This window comes from Bufo bufo, chromosome 1, assembly GCF_905171765.1.
Source record: "Bufo bufo chromosome 1, aBufBuf1.1, whole genome shotgun sequence".
NCBI lineage: Eukaryota > Metazoa > Chordata > Amphibia > Anura > Bufonidae > Bufo > Bufo bufo.
This window is the reverse complement of record NC_053389.1, coordinates 256,029,090-256,050,398: the sequence shown is the minus strand read 5'-3', so window position 1 is coordinate 256,050,398 and position 21,309 is coordinate 256,029,090. Positions and strand designations below refer to the sequence as shown.

The 21,309-nt window shown below is 42.5% G+C and overlaps 1 protein-coding gene across 6 annotated transcripts in view; it reads right to left on the bottom strand.

The window, feature by feature from the left end:
* Nucleotides 1-21,309, bottom strand: part of FGD4 (FYVE, RhoGEF and PH domain containing 4) — a 134,348-nt gene that overhangs the window by 16,189 nt on the left and 96,850 nt on the right. For all 6 annotated transcript variants that reach the window (XM_040438988.1, XM_040438998.1, XM_040439013.1 and 3 more), the window contains exons 3-6: nt 17,478-17,646; nt 15,608-16,205; nt 9,939-10,025; nt 7,041-7,186 (exon numbers count right to left, since the gene is read on the bottom strand). In XM_040438988.1, coding sequence (XP_040294922.1) covers nt 7,041-7,186; nt 9,939-10,025; nt 15,608-16,205; nt 17,478-17,646 — 1,000 coding nt within the window. The remainder of the gene's footprint in view (nt 1-7,040; nt 7,187-9,938; nt 10,026-15,607; nt 16,206-17,477; nt 17,647-21,309) is intronic.

The following is a 21,309-nucleotide window of genomic DNA, read 5'->3' as shown; positions in this document are numbered from 1 at the left end:
TCTAACTAATTATATACAATCATTAACTACTAAAAAGTGCCTTAGATGTATTCACTTACTGGTGTGACAGATGGTTACCTCATAATATACACACAAAGATGCTGCATGCCAATGAGCTGATTTCAGTCCAGCATGATGTCATTGAGTCCAGCGTTTTTTTAATTCAGAGCTATAGCCACTCCCCTGCCCACCTGCTGCTGATTCATATGGAAAATAACTGTCAATCAGCAGCAGGTAGGCGGGGAGAGTCAGGAGCTCATGAATACTCAGGACTCATCATTATGAGCTGGAGCTTTTCAATACAAGATGTTGGCAGATTGACTAGGTCAATTAAAGAAAGTGACCCAGCATTGTGCTAAGAGAATCAGTCACTTATTTAGGTTACCCTTAGTTAGGACACCATAAAACTGGTGACAGGTTCCCTTTAAGCAAAACATACACTAGGAACCTCCTACTCGTGTCTAGAAATGTTGCTTAGCTGCAACAGATGAATGTATAACGTGTAGAAAAAAGGTGTAGCAGCAGTTACGGTCCTTCAGCAACAGTTTCGGAGTACATTAGGTGGTGGTGCCAGGTCCTAGTCTGAGGGCTCCTGGTAGACAGTATCAAGTGAAGAATACTGCAGCACTCCATGTCATCTTCTAATTCAGGTTTATTCACCAAAAAGATGCAACGTTTCGACTTACTACAGTCTGTATCAAGCTTGATAAAGACTATAGGAAGTCGAAACAGTGCATTTTTGGTCAATAAACCTGAATTATTAGAAGAAGACATGGAGTGCCGCAGTATTCTTCACTTCATATTGTATAAGATGTGGAGGAGAGGTCCAGTTCCTTTTTTCTACAATTATGGCATGGATGGCACTCTGCTGACACTAGTTTATCGAAGTCAATCTGCAGGTAACGGTTTGTAGGGCTGGCAGTTTCACTTGGGCCGTGGTGTCATCAGTTTTATAATTGCAGCTTGGGAGGTGGAGGGCCTTGTCAAAGATTTTTCACTGGGACCTAAGATCACCAAGTTACACCACTAGGGGGCAATGTAGTTGTCATTATGGGAGTGTGCAAAACACCTCTCAGGTCTCCCTAAAAATGATTCTTAGGTAGTATGGCGTTATGGAAGAGCCAGGGATGTATTACATTACCAATCAGGAATATAAAAACGCTGGGCGACAACCCCTATGGGAACTGTCGTTTCCCCAGCTGGAAGTTTGCTTTAAACAACTCATTGACGTCCCCGAGGACTCTTTTAGGATAGCAGTGAAATAAACTGTGTTCTCATGAACATCACCTTCCATTGTTATTACAGCAAGCAAATTGCTGCCTCTCATTCCAAGAGTGCGGCAATAAAGTTGTCAGACGACATTTCTCTTCCCATCTAGATGAATGACAGAATCTACAGCGCAGGCGTCACTAAACCCTGCTGAGCCTGTCATTATTTAGGAAAACCAGAAGATGAGGACTGACAACTTCATTCCTATGTATCTCTCTAGGCAGACACAGATGGAAGGCAGACCCTGTGGGAGAATACACCCATGCCAATTGCAGAAAGTAAGCTCAATTCTGTAGGAATAGTCTTATCGATTTGTACTGTGTTCCAAAAACTTGTTCCTCCTCTCAAAGCAGAAAACATATTACACCATCAGTTTAGCCCAGGACACAAATCCCATTCTTAGTGCCTCCACCCACTCCAGATCCCTAATGTCACACTCCAAAAACACACAGTGAAGGCAACGCAAGCAGAATTAATTTGAATATTGCAGAGCTGTGATCTTTTATTGTTTTTCACAGAACGTATAACATTATCAGCTAAATATACACACTACGTAAAATGAACATTCACCACTTTACAGTTTCCGAAAGAATTCATCTACATAAAAAGTGGAGTCACTGTGTACATACATTCCTTATCTTCTACTATATTATACTCCAGATCCTCACTCACTATTCTGCTTGTGGAGTCACTTTGTATACACATTACTTATATTGTACAGATCCGGAGTTATGGCCTGTATTATTCTCTAGGGTTTCATTGATATTTCTGCAGGCTTCAGAGCTGAAATCTCCCAGCATTTCATTCTTGTTGTGTCTGCACAGAGATTTTTCTGGCAATTTATATTCCAGGGCCGTCTTTAATATTGATTGGACCCTGGGCAAGAATTTACTTGGGCCCCCTGGATCCCGCCTTCCCACACCCTAGCATGCAATCACGCCCTCCACCACAACACACACAAAAATCCACATACAACTCACAGTAATGTGTGATGTGCAAGTACATCACAGATCACCTCAGCAATAAAATGCATAAGCACAACCAACTCAACTGATCCAGACATCCACTGCATAGGAGGATACATTCATCCCACCTGTGCCCACCGATATATTCCAGCACAGGTGTTGCATTGACTGCTTCTTGCAATATAGGGACAGAAATAACATATAGGGCTAATTTATCCCTAATGCAACAAGGCATAAGGGATACAAAGAATACCTCCCTGCATTCTCAATATAATATACACGACTACTTATCCCTACAGATGTGTAAGGTTTCTGTTCATGGGCGGCCGGGCCAGGGCTCAACCACACAGGGAGCACCTTGTTATCCGCTTGATGTCTGGCTGGAACGTCAGAGTTCGGCACTTTAAAAAGCCCTCCCTGAGACCAGATAGGTCGGCAGGATCCTCTGGTAACCTGTGTCTGGCAACTAATGTGTGTGTGCCGCATCATAGGAAGTGACGCAGGCCCACCATACCAGCATCTGCCCATACCAAAGATGGTGCCTTATAGGAAGTAATGTGACTCGGCTACATCTTGCCTGTGTCTCGGACTATACCTAACCTCTCCATCTAATAGATGGAGCGGGGGCAATCTGGATTATCCTACAGAGGATTGCACTGCTGCAGAGGATTGCGATACTTTAACTTAAAGTATCGCAATCCTCTGCAGTAGCGCAATCCTCTGTAGTAATTACAGGGCCGTCTTTAATATTGATTGGACCCTGGGCAAAAATTTACTTGGGCCCCCTGGATCCCGCCTTCCCACACCTTAGGCAATCACACCCTCCACCACAACACACACACAAAAAATCCACACATCTGGTAGAGTACAGTGAATGACTATAAATACTTCCAGTTCTGAAGACTCCAGCGGCTCAGGATCAGTGCTCTGGGCAGCTGGGCTCAGGCTGGAAGTGGGCACCGCTCTGCAGGAAGGAGACCAGGGCTCGGCTCACCCTAGTGTTACAGTGTTCCCCAGCACCCCACAGTATGCAGTATAGCACCCTATAGTATACAGCAACCCACAGTATGCAGTATAGCACCCTATAGTATACAGCAACCCACAGTATGCAGTATAGCACCCTATAGTATACAGCACCACACAGTATGCAGTATAGCCGCCCACACTATACAGTACCCCACAGTATATAGTAGAGCAGTATAGCACCCCACACTATACAGTACCCCACAGTATATAGTAGAGCAGTATAGCACCCCACACTATACAGTACCCCACAGTATATAGTAGAGCAGTATAGCAGCACGCAGTATACAGCACCTCACAGTATAGCACCTCACCGTATACAGCACCCCAAACTATACACGATACAGCACCCCACACTATACAGCCCCCACACTATACAGTACAGCAGTATAGCACTCCACAATATACAGCACACACAGTATACAGCCCCCCACAGTATACAGTACAGCAGTATAGCACTCCACAATATACAGCACCCACAGTATACAGACTCCCACAGTATACATCCCCCCACAGTATACAGTACAGCAGTATAGCACTCCACAATATACAGCACCCACAGTATACAGCCCCCCACAATATACAGTACAGCAGTATAGCACTCCACAATATACAGCACCCACAGTATACAGCCCCCCACAGTATACAGTACAGCAGTATAGCACTCCACAATATACAGCACCCACAGTATACAGCCCCCCACACTATACAGTACAGCAGTATAGCACTCCACAATATACAGCCCCCCACAGTATAGAGCCCCCCACAGTATACAGGCCCCCACAGTATACAGGCCCTCACACTATACAGCACCCCACTGTACAGTAGTTTACAGTATATTAGCATAACAGCCCCTGTCACCTTTTTCTGATGTAATCTTCACAAAAAAAAAGTCCACAGTTAAGGCAAACTTCTACCGCAACACTCCTGGTAGGACCTTTGATGACCTCATAGCCATGTGACCAGTAATATTGCTAGGTTACTGGTCACATGGTGATGATGTCATCTAAGGTCCTAGAGAATCATAGCTCTCACAGTACGCTGCCTGGAGTGCCGGCAGGCATGGCAGCACCCCCTGTGTAGCTGACAGCCTGACACCCGGGGGAGTGGCTAGCAGGGCTCAAGAGGCAGCTGCCTTGGGCCCCCCAGGAGCAACTGGGCCCGGGGCAGCTGCCCCTTGTTAAAGACGGCCCTGAGTATTCACTATCAAACTACCGTCCGGCAGCATAACGTCACTTACTCCGTCACGTGCCTGCTCCTCCCAATTTTTTAATGAAGCAGGCGGAGCGGGCGCGTGACAGACTGAGTGACGTTACGCGGCTGGCCTGCCTGCTATGGTAGTTTTCGGGACACGGAGCCAAGATATTTTACTATGTCATTGTGGGCAGTGGCCAGTGGGGCTCAAGAGGCAGCTGGGCCAGGGGCAGCTACCCCTTTTGCCCCGCGTTAAAGACGGCCCTGGGTCAATGTAATGTTCACACTACATTTTATACAGTCATCTGACAACCCTATGCAGAACACATCTCACCTACAGTAAATCACCTGCTTATAGGTGGTGAGAATATGTTTCAACATAACTACTATTTATGGCCTTAAAGGGTTTCTTTCACCCCGCAAAACTCTTTTTTTTTTTTTTGGATAGTTAGATTCCTCATAGTGCGATATAGCAGAATATAATGCTCTTACTTACTTTCATGCGGCCGATTCTTTATAAAACGAACTTTTATAATATGTAAATGAGGTCTCTACCAGCAAGTAGGGCGTCTACTTGCTGGTAGCCGCAGCAGCAATCCGCCCCCTCGCCATGTTGATTGACAGGGCCAGCCGGGATCTCCTCCTCTGGCTGGCCCTGTCAGTAATTCAAAAATCGCGCGCCTCGCGTCATTCGGCGCAGGCGCTCTGAGATGAGGAGGCTCGTATCCTCAGCACTCCCTCAGTGCGCCTGCGCCGATGACATCACCGAAAGAGAAGACGTCATCGGCGCAGGCGCACTGAGGGAGTGCTGAGGATACGAGCCTCCCCATCTCAGAGCGCCTGCGCCGAATGACGCGAGGCGCGCGATTTTTGAATTACTGACAGGGCCAGCCAGAGGAGGAGATCACGGCTGGCCCTGTCAATCAACACGGCGAGGGGGCGGATTGCTGCTGCGGCTACCAGCAAGTAGACGCCCTACTTGCTGGTAGAGCCCTCATTTACATATTATAAAAGTTCGTTTTATAAAGAATCGGCCGCATGAAAGTAAGTAAGAGCATTATATTCTGCTATATCGCACTATAAGGAATCTAACTATCCAAAAAAAAAAAAAAAAGAGTTTTGCGGGGTGACAGAAACCCTTTAAGTGATTACTCAACAAACTTTTCATAAATCAATAATACCTGTGAATATAAGAAACTTTGTAATATAACTTATTGTAAAAAAAACAAAAAACTTTTTTCCTCTAGCAGCTCATTACTCCGCCCCCTCTTCTAGTCACTGACTTCTATGGGCAGCATATAATCTGATCATTTAGTGAGCAGACAGTCTGTCTCAGTCTCTCAGAACCCTTTCATTTTGGAGGGATGAGGGTGAAGGAAAAGAGCTGATAAGCGGGGAAAGAGGCATTTTTCTCTCCAGGTCCCGGGTCTCTCTGCATCAACATCCAGTTTGATGCCGCGTCACGTGGCTGCTGCAGCGAATGACTGGCTACAGTGATAATGTGTCACCCATGCATCATGCTACTGGGTCATGTGATGTATGGGTAACACATTACCAGTCATTGGCTGCAGCAGTCATGTGACCTGGTGTCAAACCGGATGTTGACCTGCAGAACTGAGGAAGCAAAGATGGAGCTGGAACCCAGCAGCAGGGATCTGGCAAGTATGATTACCCTCGCCGGTCTAGCCACTCTGGGGGGTCTGTAGAAAACAACCCCCTTAAAGGTAATCTGTCAGAAGTTTTGACCATGCTATACTACTCACAGAACTGGTAAGGGCCTGGAGAGAGAGGGACACACATACCGTTTGTGGAGCTTTTATGATCAGGAATAGTGATAATATGAACTTTTATTTTGCCTGATTCTGCTCCTTAAGTGCCCAGGAGGTGGAGCTTCATGATGAAGGTCTCTCTACATTGAGCTGCTTCACATCCCAGCCTCTCTGCTCTTTTAGGGCAAAGAGGAGGGACTATGAAGCATTTCAGTGGAGAGAGCACTTCAGAGTGAAGCTCCACCTCCTGGGCACTAAAGGAGCATCTGACAGAATAAAACTTCATATTCACACTACACCCAATAATGAAACCTCCACATAAAGTATGGGGGCCATTTATCAAACTGGTGCAAAGTAGAACTGGCTTAGTTGCCCATAGCAACCAATCAGATTCCACCTTTCATTTTGGACAGCTCCGTTGGAAAATGAAAGAAGGAAGCTGATTGGTTGCTATGGACAACTAAGCCAGTTGTACTTTACACCAGTTTGATAAATGACCCCCTATGTTTCTATTGTTTACCCCATCTCCTGCCTAGAGCTGTCAAAACCGCTGACAAATTCCATTTAAGATAAAATCTTGGATACATGCAGCTGCCAGTTGATGAAGCTTAAAAGCTTACTGTACAGTATACTGTTTGTGCTCTGAACTCAATGAAAAAACTGTACGCTCCTAAGCTCCCTCTAGTGGCGGTTTCTTGCATCCAAGATGTTTAAGTATATGCAAAGGATTTGGATAAACGATATGGTGGACATTCAGTTTAAGACTGGTCATAATCTATGGTGGCTGCATAGAGCAATAGTAGAGCTATTTACTACTCACCATTCATTCATTCTGCCCTCAAGCTCCGGAAGCAGGAATGACGAATGGAAATTGTAAATTGAGATAATGTTTGAGAATATTTTGTTAGGAACATCCACTGGGAAAGATCCTTTCTTGGCTTCATTCTCTAATGCTTTGTTAAAGGTCTGGAATATAAAATACAAAATTATTATAAAAAAAAAATATATGATTTTAAATTAATCCGGTTCAAATGAAGATAAATGATCATTAATGGGAACAGGTCACCCAAAATATAGAAAATACCCCGAAAACATTAAAGTAAAGGTTGCAAATGCGTAGGCTGAATTGCCCCATTCAGGACTGGTAAAAAGTTTGACACATAGCGGGGTTGGGAGAATTCATCACAAGGAGTTTTTTTCAGTTTTGCTTCAGTCCTCGTTAGCATAATTTGTGCCTAAATTTAGCAGGACGTTTAGTAAATTCGGTGCATACAACTTTTCTCTAGAGATCTTACTCCAGTTTTTTACATAGCTAAGCAGGCCCATTTTCCCACCCACTTTCCAAACGTGGCAAGAGCGGCATAAAAATACAAAGTTGCAAAATGTTTGCGCAAACATGGCACGTGGCAAAAATTGCAACTTTTTGATTCCAGTTTTCTGGCGCAAATGGAATAATAAACTCGCCCCTAGATTTATCAGTGAGCTGTGTCAACCAGTAAGCATTGCTGAAAGGGGTCACATGACCTACTGAAGATCTGATTCCTGCTGGAGTTCAACATTGGAGGTTATTTAGTAGATGCAATTGCGCCCTCTAGTTTAAATATAATAGGAAAAAAATGATCTGTTCTAATATAAATTAACCTAGTGTTAGATTTCCTAATGGGATAATAGGAAAAAGTTGTATTCGAGTTCATGAAATACCTGTTTTGTCAAGGCCAAGGTCCCCTTGATGAAGGAAGCCATGAGAATTCAATACTGACCTCTAAAGATGAGCGAATTTCTTATTATGAAATTCGTTCAGGCTACGTTTGGTGGTAAAAGCCGAATTGCGTTATGGATTCCGTTACCACGGACAATAATGCAATTCTATGATGGAATGCATAACGGAATGCCTTTAGAGGCATTCCGTTATTCATTCCGTCATAATAGAAATCTATGGGCTGCAAAACGGATCCGTCCCGTTTCCATAATGCAGGAGAGGACTCCCCTGCTTAACGGAAATAGGACGGATCCGTTATGCAGCCCATAGACTTCTATTATGATGGAATGAAGAACGGAATGCCTCTAAAGCCATTCCGTTATGCATTCCATCATGGAATTGCGTTATGGTCCGTGGTAACGGAATCCATAACGCAATTCGGCTTTTACCAAACGAAGCGTGAAAGAATTTCATAACATGAAATTCGCTCATCTCTACTGACCTCCATCCATCAATGTTGTCCCCTGACTTATTGCTGAAAGGGTGACATTTCCCCTTACTTGGAAATTCTGGGCTTTGGACACATAAGCATAACTACATCCTGCTCTATTTGGTATCGAGAGTCTTTAAAACCATAAAACTTGGAAAAGCCACCGCTGCTGCATGGTTCAGAAAGCGCAGCAGTAATTGCCAAAACCACACCCCTCCCAGTCAGCACCTTGGTTCTACTGTAGAGCACTGATCCCAGCTCATACCAACTACTTACTGAAAAGTTATGGGATTGTATTATAAAAGTTGTACATAGAGAGCAGTATTATGGTAGTTATATTTTTGTACATATGAGACAGTTTTACAGTGGTTATATTCTTGTACACAGGGAGCAGTATTTTAATAATTATATTCTTGTTATATTCTTAGTATTATAATCTTTATATTCTTGTCATAGGAAGCAGTATTATCCATTGTCATAGAAGGCAGTATTATAATAGTTATATTTTCGCACATTGGGGCAGTCTTACAGTACTTATGTTTTTGTACGTAGGGTGCAGTATTATATTAATAATATTGCTGTACATACTGGGTAGTATTATGGCAGTTATACTCTTGTATATAGAGGACAATATTATTATTATTTTTTTCACAAATGGGCAGTATTATATTAGTTATATTCTTGTATATAGGGAACAGTATTAGAGTAGTTATATTTTGTACATAGAGGGCAGTATTATAGTAGTTAAATTCTTGTACATAGGGGACAGTATTATAGTAGTTATATGTTTGTACATAGGGATAGTATTATAGTAGTTATATTGTTATACACAGGAGGCAGTGTTTTAGCAGTTATATTCTTGCACATAGGGAACAGTAGCTATATTTTGTACATAGTGGGCAGTATTATTGTAGTTGAATTCTTGTACATAGTGGGCAGTATTAATTATATGTTTGTAAACAGGGATAGTATTATAGTAGTTATGTTCTTGTACATACAAGTAGGGGCAGTACTATGGTAGTTATAGTCTTTTACATAGGGGGTAGTATTATAGTACTTATACTCTTGTACATGGGGCAGTATTATAACAGTTATTCTCTTATACATACTGTAGAGGCAGTATTAGTTATATGTTTGTACACAGGGATAGTATTATAGTAGTTATGTTCTTATACATACAAGAAGGGGCAGTACTATGGTGGTTATAGTCTTGTACATAGGGTTTAGTATTATAGTACTTATACTCTTGTACATGGGGCAGTATTATAACAGTTATTCTCTTATACATACTGTAGAGGCAGTATTAGTTATATGTTTGTAAACAGGGATAGTATTATAGTAGTTATGTTCTTGTACATACAAGTAGGGGCAGTACTATAGTAGTTATAGTCTTTTACATAGGGGGTAGTATTATAGTACTTATACTCTTGTACATGGGGCAGTATTATAACAGTTATTCTCTTATACATACTGTAGAGGCAGTATTACAGTAGTTATAGTCTTGTACATAGAACGTAGAGCATCTTTACCTGCAGAAGTTCCAACCTGCTGACATACGCTCGTTCTGTCTGTAGAAGTTCATTGGCAATGTTATGAAGTTTCTGCTCATTTGTTTCCTAGAAAAATGGAAAGTTCAGTTTTTATGAAGTGATATAGACCTCTGATCTAGTAGACTAATGAGATGCTGGTCTTCTGCGGGACACAAAAACATTGCATCATCTCAAAATAGCTTCCCAATTAGGAGGTCATCTGACATTTACTTGGCTCTACTAATGATAATCCACAAACCACAGGCATTCTGATTCTGCTTGTTTATTACTCAGCTCCTATCCAGGAGGAGAATATTATATTGATGATGTGAAGGCAGCTCTAGTGAATCATAACTAAAGAGTATCTCCATCTACAATAATTCACCAGTAAATATAAGGCCCTGAGTCATTCGTGGCTGCAAAGTTGTATTCAGCCGTTTCTTATTTATCCGTTTCTTTCCTTAAAATGACACGTGCATGGGAATTGCCACTTAGTTTTAACAGAGTCCTATATGGCATATCTGCCTAGTTATGTATGGATTATAGGAATATTTTGCTGCATATCTAGAGACATTCAGGTATCTTGGAAAGTAAAGTGACACCTCTTGTGTGAGTTGTGAGGGCCACTTGATAGAAGGTGGAAACTGAAGGATATTCTACAGTATTGACCTGGGCATCGAAGTAACATCTGTAAGAGTCCTCAAAATCATCATGTGCCACTTATTGTACTGTTAAGCTCCTATGTAGCAAATTATAACATGGGCGAATTGTGAATCTGAATGCCGGCTGGGCAGTTATTCATCTCTGTAAGGCTACATGGACACATGACCCTATGTGTTTTACGGTCCACAAACCACAGATCCGCAAAACACACCTACTGGCCGTGTGCATCCCGCTTTTTCCTGTCCCGCACTATTCTAAAAATGTCTATTCTTGTCTTCAAAACGGATAAGAATAGGACGTGCGGACAATGATAAATCATTCTTCTTAACACTTCGCAGGCAGTACAACCAATGTTTGGGTAATTATATGGTGTTTTCTTCATTCATTAAACTGTAGATTTATAGATGTAGCACAGCTAAATTTGTCAGTTAATTAAATTTGCAGTCCGATGTAAAAATGCAGAAAACATGGCAGAGGTACAGTGAGTTGTACTATATGGCAAACTCCAGACTGCTATATTTCATAAATGGACATGAATACTGCATTGCAGCACTTGTCTTGGATATTGCTTAACTATGGCCTTCAGTAACAAAAGAAGAGACACGCGACGTATCCTCAAATACCAAGATGAGATTTGCTTTTTCAGACTCTCCTGTGTTACGGTTTTTGACAGCAAAGACAGAGGATCACAGAGATAATTAATCTCTATAGAGCGGCTCGGGTACAGAGCGTACAGCCAATTACAGAAGTGAGCGCCTCAGCGTGCCCTATATTCTGCAGACTGCATTTTCCTATTTCCCTGTACATGGATAATCAAAAACAGTTCCCCAATTTCAGAGCGTGCATCCCATAGAGGTGCCATTACCTGCAGGGGGACTGCAAGACCAGGGCTAGTCTACCTCCAGCAACGAAAATACAGCACTAGAGGGCACCAGGGCCGTCTTTAACGTGGGCAAAAGGCGCAGTTGCCCCTGGGCCAGTTACTCCAGGAGGGCCAAAGGTAGCTGCCTTTTGAGCCTCGCTGACCAGTGGCGTAGCGTGGGGGGGAGAGGGGGCGTTGCCACGGGCACAAAATTCCAGGGGGTGCTAGCAGGGCCGCACCACCAATTAGGCAAAGTGAGGCAATGGCCCCAGGTGGCGCGGCCCTGGTGACAAGTGGGGGGTGGCGGCAGGGCACAGGGAGATGAGATGAGCGCTTCCACAATGGAAGCGCTCATCTCCATAGCCATCTGTATCGCCGTACTCAGGACAGCGATACAGATAGATGTGCTGTGGCGGGAAAGGCGTCTTCTTTCCCCGTTCCTCTGATAGGCTGCAGGCCTAGTACCTGCAGCCTATCAGAGGCCGGTGCAGGCGGCGCAATGACGTCATCGCTCCTCCTGAGTGAGCCGTACAGCTCGGGACACAGGCCGGAAGAGTCCTGCATTGCATCGCTGCCAGACTGATGGAGGCAAGTATAAGTGTTCATTTTTTTATATGGTACTACTTACTGGCACATGATTGGGGGGCATCTATAGGGGCACTTGTTACTGGCACATGATTGGGGGCATCTATGGGGGTACTTGTTACTGGCACATTATTGGGGGGCATATCTTACTGGCACATTATTGGCGGGCACTGTGGGGGCATCTATGGGGCACTTGTTACTGGCACATTATTAGTGGCACTTTTTACTGACACATTATTGGGTAGCACTATGGGGGCATCTATGTGGGCACTTCTTACTGGCACATTATTGGGGGCATCTACTGAGGCCACAAAGAAGGGGTATTTTATATGGGGGAAGGGGGGAGAGGAACACTATGGGGGCTTCTACTGAGGCCACAAAGAAGGGGTATTTTATATGGGGGGCTCTGTATAGGGGCATTTTATACTGGGGCACATTATGGTGGGTACTATGGGGAAGGGTAGAGAGGAGTACTATGGGCTCATTTATGGGGGGCACTAAGAAAGGGTATTTTATACTTGCAAATTATGGGGGACACTAAGGGCATCTACTGGGGCACTATATATGGGGCATTTTATACTGGTATATTATGGGGGGCACTAGGAAGAAGGGGGGAGAGGAACACTATGGGGGCATTTACTGGAGGCACTATATAGGGGTATTTTATACTGGCACATTATGGGGGTACTATGGGGACATTAGCTCAACTGGGGGCATTAAAAGGGGGTATTTTCTGCACTGGCACATTATAAGGGGAATTATTACTACTGGGAGGCATTATGATGGGCTTTATTACTACTGGGGGTCTATGGGGAACATGATTACTAGTATGGGCAGTATGGGAGCATTACTACGTCTGGGGCACTGTGGGGACATGCTGGGGGCACTGTAGGAGCCCTATTACTACCATGTGTGCTCTAGCAGAGAATTATTCCTATTGGTGGGACTTTTGGGAGGACTATTACTGTGGGGGCACCTTGGCACAGTATCAGCTTACCACTAATTATTTTTTGGGGACGTTATGTTTACACTATTAGTGTCAGGGGCACCATTTGCTGGGCGCAGTTATTTTAGGGCACTGTGTGCCAATAATTATTAAAGGACACTATCTGCATGGTACTACTATTATCAGGGGGTTTATCTGTTTCTAAAGTATAGCATTGGGGAGCACAGCGGCATAGTATTGGGGGTGGCAGGATGATTTGTCCAGAAGATGGGAGGATGATGGAAAAGTAGTAAACTAAGATTTTGTTTGTCAAACTGCAGAGATAAAGAAATAGCTGAAAAATGGTGGTCTGGTCTAAAGGTCTGAAAGGAGAAGATGAGGAAAGGGAACATCTACATCAAAGAGACATCACTGGATGTAAGTGGTATGTGGCGCTGTATTACCCTGTATGTGGGGGTGGAAGGAGGGGTTAATAGTACAGTACTATCAGCACATTGTAAAAAAAAAGTAATCTGCAACATACTATATATTTCTGTCAGAAGTTTTGCTTTTTTAATTTTTCAAATAATGATACAGCCATTTTATTTGATACTTTTGTGCTGATTCTTTTTTTTTTTTCTCTATATTAAGGGACACTACAGTCACCAGAACCACAACAGCTAAACGTAGTAGTTCTGGTGTCTATAGCATGTCTCTGCAAGATTTTTAATGTAAACACTGCCTTTTCAGAAAAAAGGCAGTATTTGCATTACTGCCAAGGAACACCTCTAGTGGCCACTCATCATTATTAAAGTTTACTACTCTACGAGGTGTGTGGATTTTTTTTTTGTGTGTTGTGGTGGAGGGCGTGATTGCATGCTAGGGTGTGGGAAGGCGGGATCCAGGGGGCCCAAGTAAATTCTTGCCCAAGGTCCAATCAATATTAAAGCCGGCCCTAGAGGGCACCCATAGAAATCAATGGGAAACCTTTGGGATACCTACAGTCCTATAGAGACATAATGCTCAGAGCTGAGGGTTTGCTACACTTTATACAGTCCAGGTACAGTATGTCTCTGTGGCTATTAATAAGAGAAGCATGAATCTCTGTAGTGATACAATGTAACAGTCATTAAATGTATCAGCCTGCAGTCTGAGCAAGGAAGATTTTCTTGACTGGATACAATAGTAGCAAACCCTCAGTTGTCAGCAGGGTTTCCTCAGTGTTTTTTTTTTTTTTTTCTACTGGCACACATCATGGAAGCTTTATTACGACTGGGAGCACTATAGGCAGGCGTTGTTACTTCTGGGGCACACTTTGGGGCTTTATTACTACTGGGGGCACTATGGTATGTGTCATTACTACTGGGCCACTGTAGGCGGGTATTATTACTAATGGCGGTATTATTACTACAGGGGGCATTATGGTGGGCTCTGCTAGTACTGGGGCACTTTTTGGGAAATTATTACCACTGGGCGGCATTATGGTAAGCTTTATTACTACTGGGGAACCATGGGTTACTTTATTAATTCTGGGGCACAATGGGGGATGTTATTACTTTTGGGGGCACTATTACTACTCAAGGCACTCAGAGAGAATTATTACACTTGGTGGGACTTTTGTGACTACTATTATTGTGGAGGCACCCTGGCACATTAGCTTAGCACAATTATTTTTGGGGGACACTATTTACGGCAGTTACTGTAAGGGGCATTATTTGCTGGGTGCAATTATTTTTGAGGAAACGGTGTGACATTAATTATTGAAGAAGGCGCTGTGTGGTACTGGTATTTTCAAGGGGACCCTCTGACTCTGTAGTATAATATTTGGGGCACAGTATTGGGAGTGGCAGGATGGGGTGTTCAGAAGATAATGATGAAAAAGTAGGAACCTAAGATGTCTGTGTGACAAACTCTGCAGAGACAAGACATGGCTGAAAGAAGTCCTCATGGCGGTCTGGTCTGATTAGAGAAGATGAAGAATGAGAACATGTATATCAGAGGAAATGTCACTGTATGTAAGAGGTATGTAGTGCTCTATTACCCTGTATGTTTGGTCGTGCAGAATGTAATTTAAAAAGTAATAGTCATCCATCAGGAGTCCTAATTTTGTATCTTTCATTTTGACAGGAAGATTAGCTCTGCCTGCTACACTATTCTTTCTGTCAAATCTGAAGATACTGCTGACAAAGGCTTAGAAAAGAGTATGACCATAGCGTGAGATTAGCCTTATTTTGTTAACATTTAGCAGTGCTCTCTTTCTTGGGGGGGGACTCAATGCAAACTTCTTGTCCCTAGGTGGTACTTGGTATAAAAAAAGGGGAACCAGTGGTATAGACGGCCATTCAGTTGTAACTGTACAGCCACACAGTTCTCTCTATGATATGATAACTATCTATCTATGAGTGTTTCATAAATGCTGTGGTTGATGTCTAGGGGAGAGCTTGGGGAGTCTGCACACAGTCACTATAACCACATCTACACTAAGTCAATGCTGCAAGATTGTCTGGCATCTAAATCCATGTAGCACTATGTAGTGACAACATCATGCCTCCGATGTGAGAAAATATCAACTTTGCTGCATGTCCCAGAGAACTACCGTACTTTTAATGAAGATAACAAGATCATTCTATGTACCTTGATTTCATCAGATTGACTTGACACGGACTTGATACTGTTATTGCCTTCTATATCGTTCTCCTCAGATGATAATCTGCTCGGGAGTTCAGTTTCTTGGTACCCCTCATTAATAAGACCCTTATGGCTGGGTTTATCCCTAGATGTTTGGGGTCCTCCATTCAGAAGATTCTGCACTGCGGCTTCTTCTGAGGGAGATAAGATCTGTTCAGTGAAAAGTTCTGATGTTCCAGGAAAAGAATCTTGTGTATCCATTGGTGGAAAATCCTGTGTCCTAGAGGCTTGTGTCCTGTTTGGAGATTTTGGAGGTGTTGGAACTCTTGTATCATGAATAGGAGATTTTGGAGTTTGAGGTAATTGTGAAGAAAGGAGTTCATTCTCAATCTTATTTCCAGCAGAAGGTAGTGTGTCTGCTTCAACATATTCCTCCAGGTCAGGGCCTACTATGCCATTGTGCTTTGGTTCTTCTTGACTTACAGTTTGTTTGTGGAGAAGGGGGTGTTCAGTAAATGGTCGTGGTTGGAGAATTACTTTAGCTACAGTCTTTTGAGTAGGTCCATTATTCAGATCTGGACTTTCGTTTTTGGTTTCAACAGTGCTGGAAAACAAAAATATAGCGTGTGTGTGAATTATGGTTACTCATTAGTGATTCAAGGTTTGATCCCCATAATCTCAAATATTTATAGGTATAGCCCAAAAATCTAATGAATGGTCAGGGATCACAATATTGATTTATTACCAGTTCAATCTTCGAACCCAGGTGGAGATATGCCGTGCCACCATTTCCTGTTGGAAATTCACTCTTGCCTAACTCAAATTTTTAGATTTGGTTGCACGTCCTCTTTGGGATCTCCATCCTTAAAGTGGTTTACAAAAGGGGCCATGTTTTTCCAGAAACAGTCACTCCTGTCTATAGGCTTTCTCTGGCATTGCAGTTCAGTATGAGCTGTAGTACCAGACACAACCCACAGACACTGGCACTGTTTTTGGAAAGTAGCTGTTGAACTAATGTAAATCTCCTCTCTGGAGTAAAGGCAGGTCTACTATAAAGTCAGTGGTGGGCTATTTTATCAGTAGCATAGTTGTAAAATACACACTGCTTAGTCCTCTGGCACGGAGCCCCATGTCCATGTGTGTTCTACAATAATTCAATACACCATGACACACAGGAATAGCATTTCTGCAAAGGAAACGGTGTGTGTCCAGGTGCTAAGACACTACTGAAGGGAAAGGCTACATAGGAAGGCACATGCTCTTCCTCAGCTCCACCTAGATGTCACAATATGTAGAGAGGAAGGACCTTGCTGAGAACAAGGATGTGCACCGAGTAGCTTGCCAATAGATAATAGACATCATAACCTGTCACCCTAAATTATGAGTGTTACATAAGCATTAGGGCAAAGGTTAAAGAGATTGCAGTGAATATTTTCTTAGGATAAGGACATTAAAGAGATATTCCTGCTGATCTAAAGAAGTTTAGTAATTCATAACCGTGATTCATTCCAGAATTATTCAAGTTCAAAGACCAATATCTGCTCTAAATAAGCTTTCATAGCTGGTGGTGCGGTTGCATTGGTTTCTATAATAAATTATCTCCAAAACAACTTAGATAGCCATGTAATCTCATAGAGATCAGTGCAGTAGACCTAACACCAGGTATATTCCACATAATAATGACACTAAAATGCAGAAGTATATGGTCATGTAACTACTGATGCCTATGAAGGGGACGGGAAATAACACAAGCGGAGGCTGAAAAAGATGTGTAAAGGTGATAAAAGCCACACTGCTACAGCTTTGCACTATACATGTATGTGATGGCTCAGTTTTCATTTTGGCTGAGATAAAAACTTGAGCATAAAATACTAACCCACTGCCTTCAAATCGACTGATGAGATCCGAGATCTTGCTTGACTTCTCTCCTGCCGAAGGGGAACCTTCATCCATCCTGGAACGGACCCGAGGATAGGTTCTGCAGATAGGAGATTGGTTCTTGTATGGTGATGGAGAGGGCGGTAAATCTGAAGGCTTTGGTGGTACTGTCACAAGCAGAAATAAAATTCAGTATTAGCTATTTTGACAGAACCTCTTGCAGCTACCATTAAGAGGAGGTCACTGCATACAGCGCAAATTAAACATAAATCTACCTGTATTAATCCATACGCAGGGAACTACTGAGGGGATTGGGTCAGGAATTTGGAGCTCCAGGGAAGAAACACTGAGCTTTGATCCCTATAGAGATCTGTGGTACAGTTTCTAGGTGGGACGCTGTGGGCCCCACCTAATGCTCTGGGCCCTTGGTGGGTTAGTAAGAAGTAGGACATGGGTAATGTGACTGCAGGATCAAACTACACAGGGTTTGATTGCCGTTACCATGGAAACACACAAGTTTGCATTTGAGCTGTAAATACTTTTTGTTAAAATGATTTACAGATCTGCTATATCTTTTATTGAAGTTATCAAAATATAAAAATCAAAGTAAAGTAAGATCACAAGATCTGCACATGTATAGTTATTTTGAGCTCTGTAAAAGACTACAGCACGGTGTGACTACATTATTGACCACCCATATTGGTATGTACTAGTCACTATATTGCTTGTCACCCAGCATTTCTAGTATCCTGAACAGCAAACCTCCCTAGTGCTGCAAGGATAAGAGAGTGTGCAGATTATCCAATAATCAATCAGGGAAAACAGGATTACAACCCTTATAGCAACCGTAATGGAGGATATATTCGTTTTTTCTGGATAATCTCTTGATGACAAATTTATTTTACACCTCATGCGGTTTTGCCTTCTCCCAACATAAAAGACTGCTGCAGAAGCATTTTCTATATACGTCGGTAAAAGGCCAGTCAGAGGAAATGGCACCCCTCCCAGGACCAGCTATGAATAATGATTTAAAAATACTTCTGTTTTGTGACACAGGTACTTGATAGACCTCATTAGTTCCCCTATTATCAAGCTAATAAATAATGTCACCATACAGTGCACATAAATACTGCTATACTATACACATAACTTATGCCACCCTAAAGTGCACAAAAATAATACTGCTATACTACACACAACGTACGTCACCATACAGTGCACATAGGTAATGCCACTATACTACACACAACTTATGACACCATACAGGGCACAGAAATACTGCTATACTATACACATAACTTATACTGCCATACAGTGCACATAAATACTGCTATACTATACACATAACTTATGCCACTCTAAAGTGCACAAAAATAATACTGCTATACTACACACAACGTACGTCACCATACAGTGCACATAGGTAATGCCACTATACTACACACAACTTATGACACCATACAGGGCACAGAAATACTGCTATACTATACACATAACTTATACTGCCATACAGTGCACATAAATGCTGCTATACTATACACATAACTTATGCCACTCTAAAGTGCACAAAAATAATACTGCTATACTACACACAACGTACGTCACCATACAGTGCACATAGGTAATGCCACTATACTACACACATAACTTATGACAGCATACAGGGCACAGAAATACTGCTATACTATACACATAACTTATACTGCCATACAGTGCACATAAATAATGCTGCTATACCACACAAAACTTATGCCAACATACAATGCATATAAATACCATTGCCATACATTTACAATTAAAACATGCCGCTATATAGTACACAACATGCTGATCGGCCAACCACAGTGGCACCGATGACAATGCCATTAATAACAATATTCTAATTGCACCATCATAGCACTTCCCAAAATGGCCAAATGAATGTCCTCTGCACACAGTAGCCCTAGTTCAGTGCTCCCAATAAACAAAAGTACAAGTCAATGGGAGCTGTAGGACCCCCCATTGACCCCGAAGTGGACCAAGAAATTAGAGAACTAACAGCAGGTGGAGCTATACAGATCTCATTGAATAACTACGCTAAGCAGCTATTGTACATTTTCTATCACATGCAATTAGGAAAGTATTCAAAACAAGATGCTGTTTTGACAAACGTACAATATTTTTCATTGGACAACCTCCATATGAAATTTGGATGATTACCCTCTACCTAGAAAGAGAAGCAGACAGCTACCCAACCAAACATAAGGAAACGAACACTGAAGATGGGCAGCACAAGGCTGCTGGGGGACAGAGGATGCATCTTTTATCGCTGGATGTGGCTATTGCTCCTCAGGGATTTCAATATGTCCATCTACTGAGGACATGTCATTAGGTCAAACCTATCCCTTCCTCCAACCTGCTGAGTCAGAGCTGTCCTGCTAAGGTGGGGCACAGAAGTCATCATTTTTGTGTGCCAGATATGAAAAAGGCTACATGTGCAATGAAAGGTCACAAGATATTTGCGATGAATGACAAAGATCTGCATATACTATATATTTACAAGATTAATGACTACATGACTATTCACTTCTTCATTACTACGACACCTAAACCAACACTGAACTAGTCAAATTACACTCAGGTACATTCACACACAGGCAAATATTTTTGAACCAGGAAAATAAGTTCTGTGGTCTGATGGCACCAAAATTGTGCATTTAGCAAACACAAAAGACCCTCAATGTAAATCATGGTGGTGGCAGCAATAGTGGTGCTTCTACACAGAAAGTTATGGAAGGCTTGTATAGAGAATGCTCGGGGGAAACCTACTGGAGTCCACAAGAGAAGTGGGATTTATTAGCAGAACCGTAGGTATCATAGAGGCAACCCAAGCTGCTGCTGCTGTGGGACCCTGCATAGAGAAGGTAATTCCAGGTTGTATTGTAAACAGTGGTGGGAACTGGTAGGTATCTCCTGTCCCAGGTGCTTTGGAGTGTGGTGGTTTCGACAAAACCTCCTAGGGCCTTTCTCTTTACATCACTACTGGGGAAATGTTTTAGTTTTGTTCAGTTCTGGTCTCATTGTATTCAAAAAGTTGAGGTGTACTACTGGGAGCATTTCTTCTTTAGGCTAGGACTACCCGTAGACTTTGTGCAACACTACTGATTGATTTTAAAGGGGATAAGTCATCCGAAAATAACCTATCAATTTTATGTCAGAATTTTTGGTGAATATTTTTTCATTTTCCATGTCCCTATCTATAATTTAAAATACCATCCTAAAATCCTGCAATTTTCACACTGGGCCATAGATGCAATGGACAGGAGAGGATCTTATTAACATATGAGAGCGTTTTCTAGGCATGCTCTGTGACCTGTGCAGAGGTCAGGAGGGAGCAGATAAGCTGTGATATCACCTACTGTGAATGGTGGATCCATCCTGTGTTATCTATACAAAAGGTGATACTGAAGAAGTAAAAAAAATAAACCCAAAGGGGGATTTACAGTCAAATTTTTGGGCAGATTATAGAGAACCATTCCTGCAAACGCTCGTTCCTGACAATCTGCCCATCTAAATGTGCCGCTGATCACCTGATGAACGAGCAAAGCAGCGATCTGCTGTCCAGAAACAATAATTCTTTATGGGGACAAGGGATCACAATAGCATATTCCAAAGGTGGTGGTGGTCGGGGATGGCACTCATATGAAGGGCCATAAATTAGACTGGACAGGACAAAAGAAGGTTTGGTAATGATTAAATGGCTATATGCTCACTACAAAGACCACTAGGTAATCAAGTACTGTTCATGCATGGTTGTATCCAGTGTTTAACTCATCCAATTAGGATGAGAC